The sequence below is a fragment of the Rana temporaria genome, chromosome 3 (assembly GCF_905171775.1).
Source record: "Rana temporaria chromosome 3, aRanTem1.1, whole genome shotgun sequence".
NCBI lineage: Eukaryota > Metazoa > Chordata > Amphibia > Anura > Ranidae > Rana > Rana temporaria.
In genome coordinates this window covers 111,306,158-111,321,458 of record NC_053491.1, presented here as the reverse complement: position 1 = coordinate 111,321,458, position 15,301 = coordinate 111,306,158, and the positions used below count along the sequence as shown (strand labels likewise).

General features: G+C 47.8%; 1 protein-coding gene across 1 annotated transcript in view; it reads left to right on the top strand.

The window, feature by feature from the left end:
* The window catches only part of LOC120931620 (nucleotide-binding oligomerization domain-containing protein 2-like), a 45,616-nt gene extending 34,666 nt beyond the window's left edge, over window positions 1-10,950 (top strand). Inside the window, exons 8-9 of the mRNA XM_040343242.1 lie at window positions 2,815-2,982; window positions 10,361-10,950. Coding sequence (XP_040199176.1) covers window positions 2,815-2,982; window positions 10,361-10,667 — 475 coding nt within the window. The 3' untranslated portion in view covers window positions 10,668-10,950. The remainder of the gene's footprint in view (window positions 1-2,814; window positions 2,983-10,360) is intronic.
* Window positions 10,951-15,301: the final 4,351 nt, after the last annotated feature.

The window sequence follows — 15,301 nt, the reverse complement described above, 5'->3', positions numbered from 1 at the left end:
CGGATATCCGATGAAGCTGACTTTCATCAGTCTTGCCTACACACCATCGGTCAAAAATCCGACTGTGTCCAAATGCGGTGACGTAAAACACTACGACGTGCTGAAAAAAATGAAGTTCAATGCTTCCGAGCATGCGTCTACTTGATTCTGAGCATGCATGGATTTTTGACCAATGGGCTTCCACACAGACGATCGTTTTTTTCTTTCATTTTTTTTATCCATAGGAAAATTTTAAAACATGTTCTATTATTTTTCACCGATGGAAAACAAACCGATGGGGCCCACACACGATCGTTTTGTCCGATGAAAACAGTCCATCGGTCCATCAGTTTATCGGTCTGTTTTCATCAGACAAACCGATCGTGTGTACAGTGTTTAAGGGAAACTTTCCTTAAGGAATGCAGTCAGTGATAAGGACAGGAAAGTATAGATCGCTTCTGTATTCATTCATCACTGACACATAGTGGTTTACTATGTTTCTCTTTTTGAATGAAACATAGTAAACACTCTGTACTATCTATGTTTCATTTTATGAATGAATAGGAGTCTCTTTTTTTTTTTTTTTTTTTTTTTTTTTTTTTGTGCGTGTACTCGAGAGAGGAGCCGGACTGCAGGAGTTGGGAGTAGGCAGCCCTCCCCCAGAGGCAATCTGCCACCTTTCTCCATGCCCCGGGTGGCAATGGCAGGTGTGTGAGGGGGTCCTCCCACACAGCCCGCCCTACCTGCTCCGCTTTGAAGCCCAACGGGGCAGAGGGACTCCCTATAAGGGAGTGAGAGGATTAGCCCGCTCAACCAGCCCCGTTAGTCCTTCGCCTCTCTTTTTAGAGACCGCGTGGTCAAAGTGCATGATGTTAACCCAATTTCGAGTGCGTGTAAGTGTGGTGGTTTTTGTGGGAGGGGGTGGGCGTACTAAGCGCAGGCTTACCTCGCATAGCACACCCACCGGGAGCCGGGCTGAGACCACCAAACTCAATTCACATGTAGCCGAGACCGGGATCCAAACCCCTAGCTGCAGAGGTGAATGGCTTGTCAGCGCAGTGCCAATCGCGTTGAGCCACCGCAGCTCCCGTGAATAGGAGTCGCTTTATAGACTCCTATGCATTCATTTATAGTTCAGTGCATGCTGCAGAGAAAGCTCTGAAAGCTGTAAGTGAAAAATTAAAACCTCCCGATTTTTTGGGAAATTTGGTTATTTACATTTTTGCGTATGTTCAGTTTTCATCATTTCACAAACAGGTGCATATTAAGATTGACAAATTTTTGTTATTTAACTCAATACAGGTTAAGGTTTTGGCAAAAAATATCAATTTGATAAACAGTTGTCCGAATATCGCAGGGCCTTTAAAAATTAGTAGCACTTTTTTTTTATTCTACTGGTCATGTGCTTTCAGAAAATATATGGGTTTTTTTTGTTTGTTTTTTACAAATTCTGAAAGCTGTAAGTGAAAAATAAAAACATCCAGATTTTTGGAAACATTTGTTTATCTTCATCTTTGCGTAAGTTTACCATTTCCCAAAAAGGCGCAATTTAAAATGGACAAATATTTGCAATTCTTTCAATAAATATAGGTTAAGGCCCGGATTCACAAAGCACTTACGCCGACGTATCTCCAGATACGCCGTGTAAGTGCAAATATGCGCCGTCGTATCAATGCTCCGGACTCTGAAACTAAGATACGCCTGAAAATAGGCTTTATCCGACCGACGTAACTTGCCTACGCCGGCGTAGAGTGGGCGCATATTTACGCTGGACGTATTTGGCGCTCCCATTGATTTTCTATTCACATATGCAAATGAGGGCGATACGCCGATTCACGAACGTACGTCCGTCCGACGCAGTGCGCGTAAAGTCATACGTCCGGCGTAAAGTTATGCCCCATAAAGGAGGTGTAACTCAGCAGCATCCATGCAAAGGGAACACAAACCGTCGTATTTTACGAAGTTTACATAGGAAGTGAATATGACTAGGCGTAGATTACATTCACGCCGTAGGCAGTGATCCGACGTATCTTAGGGAGTAGTTCTGACGTGATTCTGAGCATGCGCACTGGGATGTGTCCACGGGACGACGCATGTGCCGTTCATTATACGTATCTGTCTGAGACTCAGCCCATCATTTGCATGGGGTCACGCCTCATTTGCATGGCTCACGCCCACTTCCACATACTCCGGCTTACGCCTAGGAAACCCAGCGCAGATTTGGCAGCACTGGCTTTGTGAATCCAGTGATTGCCTCTCTGCGCTGCGTCGGCATAGCGTAAAGGAGATACGCTACGGCGGCATAAATATGCACCGATGTATGTGAATCCAGGCCTAAGTTTTTATACTTAGTAGGAATTTAGCAGGAATTTTGTAAAATTTGCTGTGTTTGTTTTTGCTAATAATGATTTTAGTGTATTTTTAACAAAAATATGATAAACATTTGCGCAAATATCGTGGGACCTTAAAAATCAGTAGCACCTTCTTTTTATTCTACTGGTAATATGCTTTCAGAAAATATATAGTTTAGGGAGTCTTTTACAAAATCTTAAAGCTTGTAAGGGGAAAATAAAAAAGCAATGGAAAAATTGCAAAAATGGTCTGGCCCCTTAAGTTTAAAAGTGGAGCGCAGGGCCTGGCAGGGAAGGGGTTAAGCTGTAATAATGTTATTAACATATTTTCTTTTTCATTTTTTAAACTTCCCAGACTAATTAATTGTTGTAAGCAAAAATCCATAAACAAATGATTAAGCATGGGTCATTGTGTTCAGTTTGTTCTCTATGTAACCACAGAGTTAATAAAAATAACTTACAAAATCTGCATTTGCACTTTCAGTCTACCAATAAACCAACTTGAGCCAAATGGTGTCCAGGAAATCTGGATGGCTTTAGAAAAGAACACATCAGTGGAAATGTTAAACTTACGTGACAATAACATACAAGATCGTGGAACTAAAAATATGATTTCCAGCTTAGCACAAAACAAGACTCTTAAAAAACTCATGTGAGTATTTTGTTTAATATTTGATTGCCTTAAAGTGATAGCCAAACCTAGTAGTATAGTTAAAGTGGTTGTAAACTTTAACATCGATCTGATGGCTGTACACCCCATCAGATCGAAATCCGCGCGGAATACATCCGCGGTGACGTGTCGCGCTGTCGCCGCGACGATGACACGGCGACGTGCGCGATGCTGGAAGGTAAATACTTCCACGCATGCGTCGAATCATTACGACGCATGCGAGGGAGGGGAGCAGACGGACTGATCCGGTGAGTCTGTACAGACGACCGGATCAGTCCGCTGGACTGGATTCCAGCGGATAGATTTTGTAGCATGCTACAAATTTTTTATCTGCTGGGAATCCGTCGGCTGGATTTTTATCCGCCGGGAAATGTCCGCTCGGACGTACACACAACCGGATCTATCTGCTGGAACTGATCCGCGGATCAATCCCAGCGGATAGATCCGGTCGTCTGTACGAGGCCTAACATATATCTAGTGATGTGACTGGCCTCAAGTGATACACATAGATGAATCAAATCCTGGATAAGTTGTACTTGTGTATGTGCAGCATTCTCTTGTCTACAATCAAAGTTCAAAATCTATATAACCCATCTGAGCTGCGAGAAAATAGAGGGCAGAAAGCTCAAGTTACACATTCTGCAGAGCTCAGTGAGGAGAGGTCTGAGAGCTGATTGGAGGGAAGGGACACACCCCCTTCACATAGCATACAGGAACAGAGTTGAGCCTGTCAATCAGCTGGAGGTCCCTCCCCTGTCACCTATTTTATCTTGGTGTCAGGAAAATTTGTCAGAAGTGATTCAAGCTGATAGCAGAGGAACAGACTGAAGTAGACAGAAACTTAGTGCCTTTATTTGAGAAAAGTACACATTTAATGTCTGAGGCTTACAAACTTAGGGGAAAAAATGTCCCTCTGCAGGTTAATGCCATAATGTGCTAGTATGCACCACATGCTAGCACATTTTGACAGACTTATCTCACAAACGAAGCCCTCCAGCAGCATGCTGTCACTCCCACCCATGGCTTCCATCATCACCTGATCTTCCTTCCGGGTTCGCGCTCTCCAGATGTTTGATTGGCAAACCACAATCAGGGGCACCCCCCCCCCCAAAACTGACAATACCAAAGGTGTCCCTGTGCTCCTTCCACCCTAATACAGGAGGTGTGTTACTAGCATACTAGCATATTATGACAGACTTACCTTAAAAACTGATCCCTCCAGTGGTGTGCTGTCAGCGCCGACAGGGAATCTATCTTCATCCAGACTTCCAGGTTCACGGGTTCTGGCCGTTTGAATGGGCGATCTGTGATGATGTCACTCCTACGACATACCTGTAGGTACAAGATAAAAAAGCAGTCAATTACTGCTTTAAGGTAAAAAACACATATGGCTGGATTCAGATAGCTTTACGCCGGCGTATCAGTATATACGCCAACGTAACTCTGAATCTACGCCGTCCTAAATTTAAGCGTATTCTGGAAACCAGATACGCTTAAATTAGGCTAAGATACGAGCGGCGTAAGTCTCCTACGCCGTCATATCTTAGGGTGCAATATTTACGCTGGCCGCTAGGTGGCGCTTCCGTTGAGTTCGGCGTAGAATATGCAAATGACTAGATACGCCATTTCAGAAACGTACGTGCGCCCGGCGCATTTTTTTACGTCGTTTACGTACGGCTTTTTCCGGCGTAAAGTTAGTCGAACAAATAGCTGGCCTAGTCAATGTTAAGTATGGCCGTCGATCCCGCGTCGAAATTTTTAATTTTTACATTGTTTGCGTAAGTCGTCCGTGAATGGGGCTGGACGTAATTTACATTCACGTCAAAACCAATACGTCCTTGCAGCGTACTTTGGAGCAATGCACACTGGGATATGTACACGGACGGCGCATGCGCCGTTCGCAAAAAAATTCAATCACGTCGGGTCACCAATCATTTACATAAAACACGCCCCCTTCATCCTCATTTGAATTAGGCGCGCTCAGGGCCGGTACAAGGCAGGGGCGGAAGGGTCGGCTGCCCTGTGCGCTACCATTTGCGGGCAGGAGGGGGGCGCAGGTGAAGTGCCGTCAGTGTGCTTCACTGTACACACTAGCCGGCGCCACTAGTAGTCATCTGTAACTTACAACTGTTATGTGCTGAGTGCGCTCCTGCACCCAGCACAAGCCTACACAGTCCCCACCAGCCATACATGTCAGCGCTGCTCCTTCTCTCCCCCTATGAAGGGAATTTGTAGTCCTGTCCCGGCAGCGTGACATCACTCACAGCCGGAGGTGGGATAGGAGGAGAGAAGAGAGCTGCTGCCGAAACTGCTGGAGGAGCCGCTGAGGAGGAACCAGCAGAAGTTTAGTAAGTTCAGTGTGTGTGTATCACCAGGACTTTTCCCCCTCTGGCAGCCCTCTCCTCTCCTGGCTTTTCTGTGTTAGCTCTGGGCACTCACTGCTGCCCTCAAGCACAATTCTGCTCCCAGCACTGTAAACTAGTGATTCCAGAGGCAGCTCGTCCCTGCTTGCTGCCACTACTGATACATTGCAGCATGAAGCCGAGGAGCTCTGAAACTCCTCCTCGGTTCTGTGCTACAGGCAGCAGGCAGAGCTCTCTGTACTCAGCTGAAGTAAGAAAAAAACTCTGTGCATACCATAGAGAGTGGTGGTCGTCAGAAGAGGTGAGGGATTGCCAAAGCCTGAGGTGCAGAGAGGAGTGCACTGTAAAGGTGTGGGGGAGGGGGAATATGTGCTGAGAGAGAGAACAGTGAAAAGGGCGGGGGGGTTAGCAGAGAGAAGAGCCTGGGGGGATGTGTGCAGAGGGGGAATCTGGAGGGATTTGTACATGGAGGAGATCTGGGGGGATGTGTGCAGATGGGGGATCTGGAGGGATTTGTACATGGAGGAGATCTGGGGGGATGTGTGCAGATGGGGGATCTGGAGGGATTTGTACATGGAGGAGATCTGGGGGGATGTGTGCAGAGGGGGATCTGGAGGGATTTGTACATGGAGGAGATCTGGGGGATGTGTACATGGAGGAGATCTGGGGGGATGTGTGCAGAGGGGGATCTGGAGGGATTTGTACATGGAGGAGATCTGGGGGGATTTGTACATGGAGGAGATCTGGGGGGATGTGTGCAGAGGGGGATCTGGAGGGATGTGTACATGGAGGAGATCTGGGGGGGATGTGTGCAGAGGGGGATCTGGAGGGATTTGTACATGGAGGAGATCTGGGGGATGTGTGCAGAGGGGGATCTGGAGGGATTTGTACATGGAGGAGATCTGGGGGATGTGTGCAGAGGGGGATCTGGAGGGATTTGTACATGGAGGAGATCTGGGGGGATGTGTGCAGAGGGGGATCTGGAGGGATTTGTACATGGAGGAGATCTGGGGGGATGTGTGCAGAGGGGGATCTGGAGGGATGTGTACATGGAGGAGATCTGGGGGATGTGTGCAGAGGGGGATCTGGAGGGATTTGTACATGGAGGAGATCTGGGGGGATGTGTGCAGAGGGGGATCTGGAGGGATTTGTACATGGAGGAGATCTGGGGGGATGTGTGCAGAGGGGGATCTGGAGGGATGTGTACATGGAGGAGATCTGGGGGGATGTGTGCAGAGGGGGATCTGGAGGGATTTGTACATGGAGGAGATCTGGGGGGATGTGTGCAGATGGGGGATCTGGAGGGATTTGTACATGGAGGAGATCTGGGGGATGTGTACATGGAGGAGATCTGGGGGGATGTGTGCAGAGGGGGATCTGGAGGGATTTGTACATGGAGGAGATCTGGGGGATGTGTGCAGAGGGGGATCTGGAGGGATTTGTACATGGAGGAGATCTGGGGGGATGTGTGCAGAGGGGGATCTGGAGGGATTTGTACATGGAGGAGATCTGGGGGGATGTGTGCAGAGGGGGATCTGGAGGGATTTGTACATGGAGGAGATCTGGGGGATGTGTACATGGAGGAGATCTGGGGGGATGTATGCAGAGGGGGATCTGGAGGGATTTGTACATGGAGGAGATCTGGGGGGATGTGTGCAGATGGGGGATCTGGAGGGATTTGTACATGGAGGAGATCTGGGGGATGTGTACATGGAGGAGATCTGGGGGGATGTGTGCAGAGGGGGATCTGGAGGGATTTGTACATGGAGGAGATCTGGGGGGATGTGTGCAGAGGGGGATCTGGAGGGATTTGTACATGGAGGAGATCTGGGGGGATGTGTGCAGATGGGGGATCTGGAGGGATTTGTACATGGAGGAGATCTGGGGGATGTGTACATGGAGGAGATCTGGGGGGATGTATGCAGAGGGGGATCTGGAGGGATTTGTACATGGAGGAGATCTGGGGGGATGTGTGCAGAGGGGGATCTGGAGGGATGTGTACATGGAGGAGATCTGGGGGGATGTGTGCAGAGGGGGATCTGGAGGGATTTGTACACGGAGGAGATCTGGGGGGATTTGTGCAGAGGGGGATCTGGAGGGATTTGTACATGGAGGAGATCTGGGGGGATGTGTGCAGAGGGGGATCTGGAGGGATTTGTACATGGAGGAGATCTGGGGGGATGTGTGCAGAGGGGGATCTGGAGGGATTTGTACACGGAGGAGATCTGGGGGGATCTGGAAGGGTTTGTACACGGAGGAGATCTGGGGGGATGTGTGCAAAGAGGGGATATGGAGGGATTTGTACATGGAGGAGATCTGGGGGGATCTGGAAGGGTTTGTACACGGAGGAGATCTGGGGGGATGTGTGCAGAGGGGGATCTGGAGGGATTTGTACATGGAGATCTGGGGCGATTTGTGCAGAGGGGGGATCTGGAGGGATTTGTACATGGAGGAGATCTGGGGGGATTTGTGCAGAGGGGGGATCTGGAGGGGTTTGTACATGGAGATCTGGGGGGATTTGTGCAGAGGGGGGATCTGGGGGGATTTGTACATGGAGGAGATCTGGGGGGATTTGTGCAGAGGGGGGATCTGGAGGGGTTTGTACATGGAGGAGATCTGGGGGGATGTGTGCAGAGGGGGGATCTGGAGGGATTTGTACATGAAGATCTGGGGGGATGTGTGCAGAAAGGGGGATCTGGAGGGATTTGTACATGAAGGTCTGGGGGGATGTGTGCAGAGGGGGGATCTGGAGGGATTTGTACATGGAGGAGAGCTGGGGGGATGTGTGCAGAGGGGGATCTGGCAGGATTTGTACATGGAGGAGAGCTGGGGGGATTTGTGCAGAGGGGGGATCTGGAGGGGTTTGTACATGGAGGAGATCTGGGGGGATCTGGAAGGGTTTGTACACGGAGGAGATCTGGGGGGATTTGTGCAGAGGGGGGATCTGGAGGGATTTGTACATGGAGGAGAGCTGGGGGGATGTGTGTGTACCACTGCTGCTGCCCTCGAGCCCTTGAGCACAATTCTGCTCCATAGAGACTGGTGACCGTCAGAAGAGGTGAGGGATTGCCAAAGCCTGAGGTTGTGCAGAGAGGAGTGCACTGTAAAGGTGTGGGGGAATATGTGCTGAGAGAGGCACAGATAGTCACAACGGTGACGATGAATGGCGATGATAATTGGGGGGGGGGGGGGCGCAGTTTGCCTCCTTCGCCCTGGGCACCAAATGACCTTGTCCCAGCACTGGGCGCGCTTATGCCCGCCCCATTTACGCTACACCGCCGTAACTTAGGAGGCAAGTGCTTTGTGAATACAGTACTTGCCTCTCTAAGTTGCGGCCGCGTAGCGTAAATACGATACACTACGCCCGCCCACACTTACGCCGGGGTACGTGAATCTAGGCCTTAATATTCAAGTCAGTACAGGCAGTATATTTGATATATATATACACTCTGCATTCAGTGTAGCCTAAATATTTAGTGTAGACTCTATATTCAGTCAATGTAGTTTATATAACAGTGTTTTGAGGTGGTTAGGGGAAACCCTGCACCAAAATGAAAAAAAATAATGGTGTGGGGTTCCCCCCAAAATCCATACCAGACCCTTATCCAAGCATGCAACCTGGCAGGCCACAGGAAAAGGGGGGGATGGGAGAGTGGGTCGACAGCCTAGAGAAAAAAAAACTGAAAAACTCTGGCTCGATGGGAGGCGTCCGACTGCAGCCTTTTTGAGGTGACAGCTGTTATATAGCCAAGGGCGGGGCCACCCAGCGATGTAACCGAGTGGCCCCGCCCATTCAGACATTATGTGATGTCAGAGCAGGCGGGGTCACCCATTTACGTCACCAGGTGGCCCCGCCATTAGCTATATAACAGCTGTCAAAGCAAAAAGATGGCAGTTGGTGGGATGCCTCCCATGGAGGCAGAGTTTTTTTTTTAAATTTTTTCTCTGGACCGTCAGCGGCGTGGTTGAAGATAGATTTACATTGAAGGCCACTTTTTTTTAATTAAGGAATTGTCAAAAACAGTCTGCTGTCGTTTTTACTTTTTTGACACTTTTTTGGTGAATGGGTAGGGGCTGCATATGGGGGTGCTGGGATCTGGGGGCCAGCCTGTTTAAGGGGGCTTCCAGATTTCGATAAGCCCCCCGCCTCCAGACCCCCGCAACCACTGGGCAAGGGTTGTGGGGATGAGGCTGTCGTCCCCATCAACTACAAAGACCCCTCCCCATGTTGAGGGCATGTGGCCTGGTACGGTTCAGGAGGGGGGGCACTCTCTTGTCCCCCCCTTTTCCTGTGGCCTGCAAGGTTGCATTCCTAGAAAAAGGGTCTGGTATGGATTTTGGGGGGGACCCCACGCCATTTTTTTTATTTGGCGCAGGGTTCCCCTTACAATCCATACCAGACCTGATTTTAGCCGCAAGCAATTTAAAACAATTTTTTTCCTTTAGAAATGTCAATTTGCTGCGGTACTGGGAAAGATGCACTACTTTACAGGCAGACTAAGGGGACCCCCAGACACAATATTTAAAGGAATATTTTATTTGTATTGTTTCACTTTAAGCATTCTTAAAATCAGTGCACCAGAAAAAACTGCCATAAAACCTTTTTTTGCATTGATACATGTCCCCTGGGGCAGTACCCGGATCCCCAAACACTTTTTATGGCAATAACTTGCATATAAGCCTTTAAAATGATCACTTTTGATTTTTCATGTTCGTGTCCCATAGACTTTAACGGTGTTCGCACAATTTTTTTGTCTGTTAGCATGTTCTGGTGCAAACCGAACAGGGGGTGTTCAGCTCATCCCTACCATGCAGTATTGTTTTGGAAAATAATGCTTACTCTTTCAGCTGCTCCTTCCATTCTATTGCCCTCCCCTCTCCTGCAGAGAACACGGTAATACAGAGGGAGTGTTGTGGCAAAAGTCAGTAAAGGTGAACCAACCCTTTACAGTATTAACACAATTTTAGAATAATATTATCTTGGTGTTTGTTTCTAGATTATGCATGAATGTGTTCACTGAACATGGAATGAAGAACATTGCAGAATTAATGAACACAAAGAAAAACCTGACAGTTGTCATGAAATTTACAGAGGATGAAGAATTCTTCTCGTTTGTGCAGGATAATTTTGGAAATCTTCAATCTTACAAATGGAGACGATACCCCAAAGCATGGGTTCTTCACATTCTTACTCTCTTACAAAACAACCTGACCGATGAAATTTACCAGAGTGAAGAAGTGACTCAATTAAAGCAAAACATAATAACAATTCTGAATGTAATCACCTGTGAAAATTATCAGTAACAAGGCTAAGATTCTTCATATCACCCCCCCCCCCCCCAAGAGTGGAGATTTGCCTCCTCTTCATAAATATTTGTAAGGGCTCATTTACACTTGCTTCGGCTTCAACACACATTAACATCTAGTTTACACTTGCTTCAAAACAAGGCTTCAGAGACAGGCTTTGTAAAAGCTCTCTGAACACTAGTCAAAGCTCCTGAATAAAATGGCTAGCTTACAGTCCTGTTTACACCTTGCTTTTGCTTTGCTTCAAAAATTATACCCCATGTAACTCTAGTGGTGCTCAGTGGCGTAACTAGAGACTTCAGGGCCCCGGTGCAAGAAATCATGAAGGCACCCCCCCCCCACCCCCGAAAAGCCTGATTTTGATACTTAATTTTTTCACACTGTACAACAAAGTAAACAACAGCCATCCTCTCCCACCACCACCTGTGACTCTTACTGATCCCACTGATCTCATCCCTACCTCTGTTGTAGAAGTAATAGGGGAATAGGGATGAGATCAGTGGTGGGATGAGATCAGTAAGAGGCACGGGTGGTGGTGGGAGAGGATGGAACCACCACAGCCACCCCTCCTCAAGTACCACCGCTGCCACCTCCCTCAAGTATCACCGCTACCACCCCCCTCAAGTACCAGCGGTGGTACTTGAGGGGGGGTGGCTGCGGCGGCAGTGTTGGTGCCATCCTCTCCAACCACCACCTGTGCCTCTTAGTGATCCCATCCCCCCCACCACTGATCTCATTCCTATCGCCCCTATCACCTCTGTTGTAGAAGTAATAGGGGGATAGGATAAGATCAGTGGTGGGGGGGATGGGATCAGTAAGAGGCACAGGTGGTGGTGGGAGAGGATGGCACCACCACTGCCACCCCCCCTCAAGTACCAGTGGTGATACTTGAGGGGGGTGGTAGCGGTGGTACTTGAGGGGGGTGCAGCGGTGGTACTTGAGGGGGGTGGCACCAATGCTACTTGAGGGGGGGTGGCTGCGGTGCTACTTGTGGGGGGGTGGCTGCGGTGCTACTTGAGGGGGGTGGCTGCGGCGCTACTTGAGGGGGGTGGCTGCGGTGCTACTTGAGGGGGGGTGGCTGCGGTGCTACTTGAGGGGGTGGCTGCGGTGCTACTTAAGGGGGGGTGGCTGCGGTGGCGGTGCCATCCTCTCCCACCACCACCTGTGCCTCTTACTAATCTCATCCCTATACCCCCCATCACCTCTGTTGCAGAAGTAATGGGGGGATAGGGATAAGATCAGTGGTAGGGGGATGGGATCAGTAAGGAGGCACAGGTGGTGAAGGTTGGCATTGATTGCTGAGCTCTGCCTCTGTCACTTAATTGACTTACCGTCAGTCAATGAATCAATCGATTCCCCGGGAATTCCTATTGACTTTTGTTCTGTCACGGGTCTGACCTTCACCGTGCCTTCTTCTCCCGCCAGGATGCCTTGCCTCACATGGGAGATGGGTAGGTACTCCAACTAAACACGAAGCCGCAGAGGGGAAAGCTCCTCCCCCACCATCTCTCATTTGTTGTCAGGGTCCGCCCCGCCTTCGCCTCCCTACATCTCTGTGTGCTGCCTCAGCGCCTCTGCATTCTCTCTATGTATAAGCCAACAGAACACACTGACATTCAGGCAGGCGTCTCACACGGACGAGTGGCGGGCCCCCCAGACTTGGCGGAATTACAGGGCCCAGTCGCAACTGCGACTGTCGCAACCCTGTTAATTCCGCCACAGTGACTGTGCCATCAAAAGCAGCCAGGGGGTGGCTGGAAAGAGGGGGCGCAAAGCTACTAACACATACATGCACACTCACATACATACATATTTACATGCACACACACATTCATACACACATGGCATGCACACTCACTTACACACATATGCACAGGCACATGATCACACACACATGAACACATACACATGAACACATACCTCCCAACTTTCTGAGATGGAAATGAGGGACACCTATCGGCAAAAGTATGCAGGCATAGGACACACCCCTTGCCATGCCACCTTAAAGGAGAATTGTACAAAAATATACGATTGGTTAAACCCACAAGTGCTTTTTTACCACTACTATTTCTTTATATTGGCTCTTGGAATTTAAAAATGCAGCAATTTAGAAATAAGATGAAAGGTTTAGCACTGGAAAACACTTTTTGATAGATAAAAAGTGCATTTTATATACAACTATATAAACCAGACCAAAATGAGGGACAAATGAGGGACAGAGGGACATTGCTCCAAATCAGGGACAGTCCCTAAAAATCAGGGACAGTTGGGAGGTATGCATACACATGAACACACACACAGTAGATAAAAAACGGCAGTCTTTTACCTTAGCAGTCTCAAAAATATTCCAATTGCACACCTTCCTGGAAAATGGCCGATAAGAAAGAAGGGTGCTGAAGCGATTACCAGTTGGGAACCGGAAAGGCAATCATGCAAACATATTCGCCAGCACACCGAGGATCATTTAAAAAAACGTCCAAAAATTCTTTATTGCATAGAAACGATCAAAAATAGCAACGTTTCGAGGTCGCACAGGACCTCTTCGTCAGGCACAGGACCTTTTAGCAGCTCTTCCTGCCGGTTACTGCACTGTAGGGGGAGACAAAGAGCACACACTTTCGCTTTTACTTTGTAATGAATGTGATGAGCTCCCCTGCACAGTGCCGATTACAAATCGGCTTGGGATCGGGGAGCTCATCTCCGCTCCTCCTATCAAAGCACTGTATACAGGGGACCCTCGAGGGCCCCCTGCAGCAATGGGCCCGGTCGCCATGGCGACCTCAGCGACCCCCATAATTCCGCCACTGGTGGTGCTTCAAAGCATCTTCAAAGCCTACATAGAAGTCTACGGCAAAGCTCGCTTGAAACCTTACCGAAGCCCCACCAAAGCCTCATTGAAGCCCCACCAAAGCCTCATCGAAGCCCCACCAAAGCCCCACAAAAGCCTCATTGAAGCTCCACCAAAGCCTCTTCGAAGCCCCAAGAAAGCCTCAGCAAAAGAACCAAGCAAAAGCAAGGTGTAAATAGGACTGTAAGCTAACCATATAATTTAGTGATAGGAGCTTTGACTGGCATTCAGAGAGCTTTAACAAAGCCTGTCCGAAGCCTTGTTTGAAGCAAGTGTAAACTAGCCCTAACTAAACTCACTTGCTATCATGTTCCAATGTGAATGTATATTTGTCATTGTCTACAATGAACACATCAAAACCACTTTTGGATGGAATTCAAGTCAAAATTGAAAATTGGCCCATGATTAGTATGTTAAATATGTCATTGTCATATGTCAGTCATTGTAAGGCTGGAATGCTCACTGCAGTGTATACACCAACACATGACACACACTGGTGAGAAATTATACCGCTCTAAAAACTGCTGATCCCTTGGCTTTGCTTCCATCCCACTAAACCAAAAAGGTGCTGGCTATGCACAGGTGCATTAAATAGAAGAAAATCCTGGACTGCCGCACTCCTTAAAACAATGTCTTTATTGTATAAATAAAACCAAAAAAACAATTAAAGCGATGTAGTCAAAATGAAGTGAACAACAGGAAAAAGGTGGCTGACATGTTTCACATCATGTGATGCTTACTCGTAGCTGACACATGACACACACTGCAATGTATACACCAACACATGACACACACTGCAATGTATACACCAACACATGACACACTGCAATGTATATGCCAAACACATGACACACACACTGCAAGGAGGAATCCAATGCATTATACTGCAGCCTTTGTGTTACACACTACAATGTTGGATCACATGTAGTTCTCTGCTTGTCAAGTGTTACACTCACACTATGAGGTGGACTCATGTGGAGTTCTCTGCTTGTCAAGCAATACACTCACACTACAATATTGGATCATCTGGAGTTCTTTGCTTGTCAAGCGTAACACTCACACTACAAGGTGGAATCATAAGGAGTTCCCTGCTTGTCAAGCGTTACACTCACACACACTACAATGTTGGAACATGTGGAGTTCTTTGCTTGACATGTGTTGCACTCACACTTATCAAGAATGTCTTGGTACATTTTTCCATTCATCCTTCCTTAAATGATATGAAGTTTTCCAATACATATGCTGAAAAACGGCCCCACACCATGATGTTCCCATTTCCAAACTTCACTGTTATGGTGTTTTTGGGGTGTTTATTATGACATACAAATAATTAAATTTTGCTCTCATTTGACCAGACTATATTCTCCGACTATTTCACAGGCTTGTCTAAATGTTGTGCAGCAAACTTTAAATGAGCTTCAACATGCTTTTTCTTCAGCAATGGAGTCTTGTGTGGTGAACGTGCATATAGGCTATGGCGGTTGATTGCATTACTTATTGTTTTCTTTGAAACAATTGTACCTGCTAATCCGGGTCTTTCTGAAGCTCTCCACAAGTGGTCCTTGGCTCTTGGACAACTCTTATGATAAATATTTTCACTCCTCGATCAGAAATCTTGCACTTATGCATGAAATTATGTTCTTTTCACTTCCGGATTATGGCACCAACTTCCGGATTATGGCCCCAACAGTGCTCAACTGGAACATTCAGAGGTTTAGAAATCCTTCTGTAACCAATATGTTTTGCAACAATAAGGTTGTGAAGGTCTTGAGAGAGCTCTTTC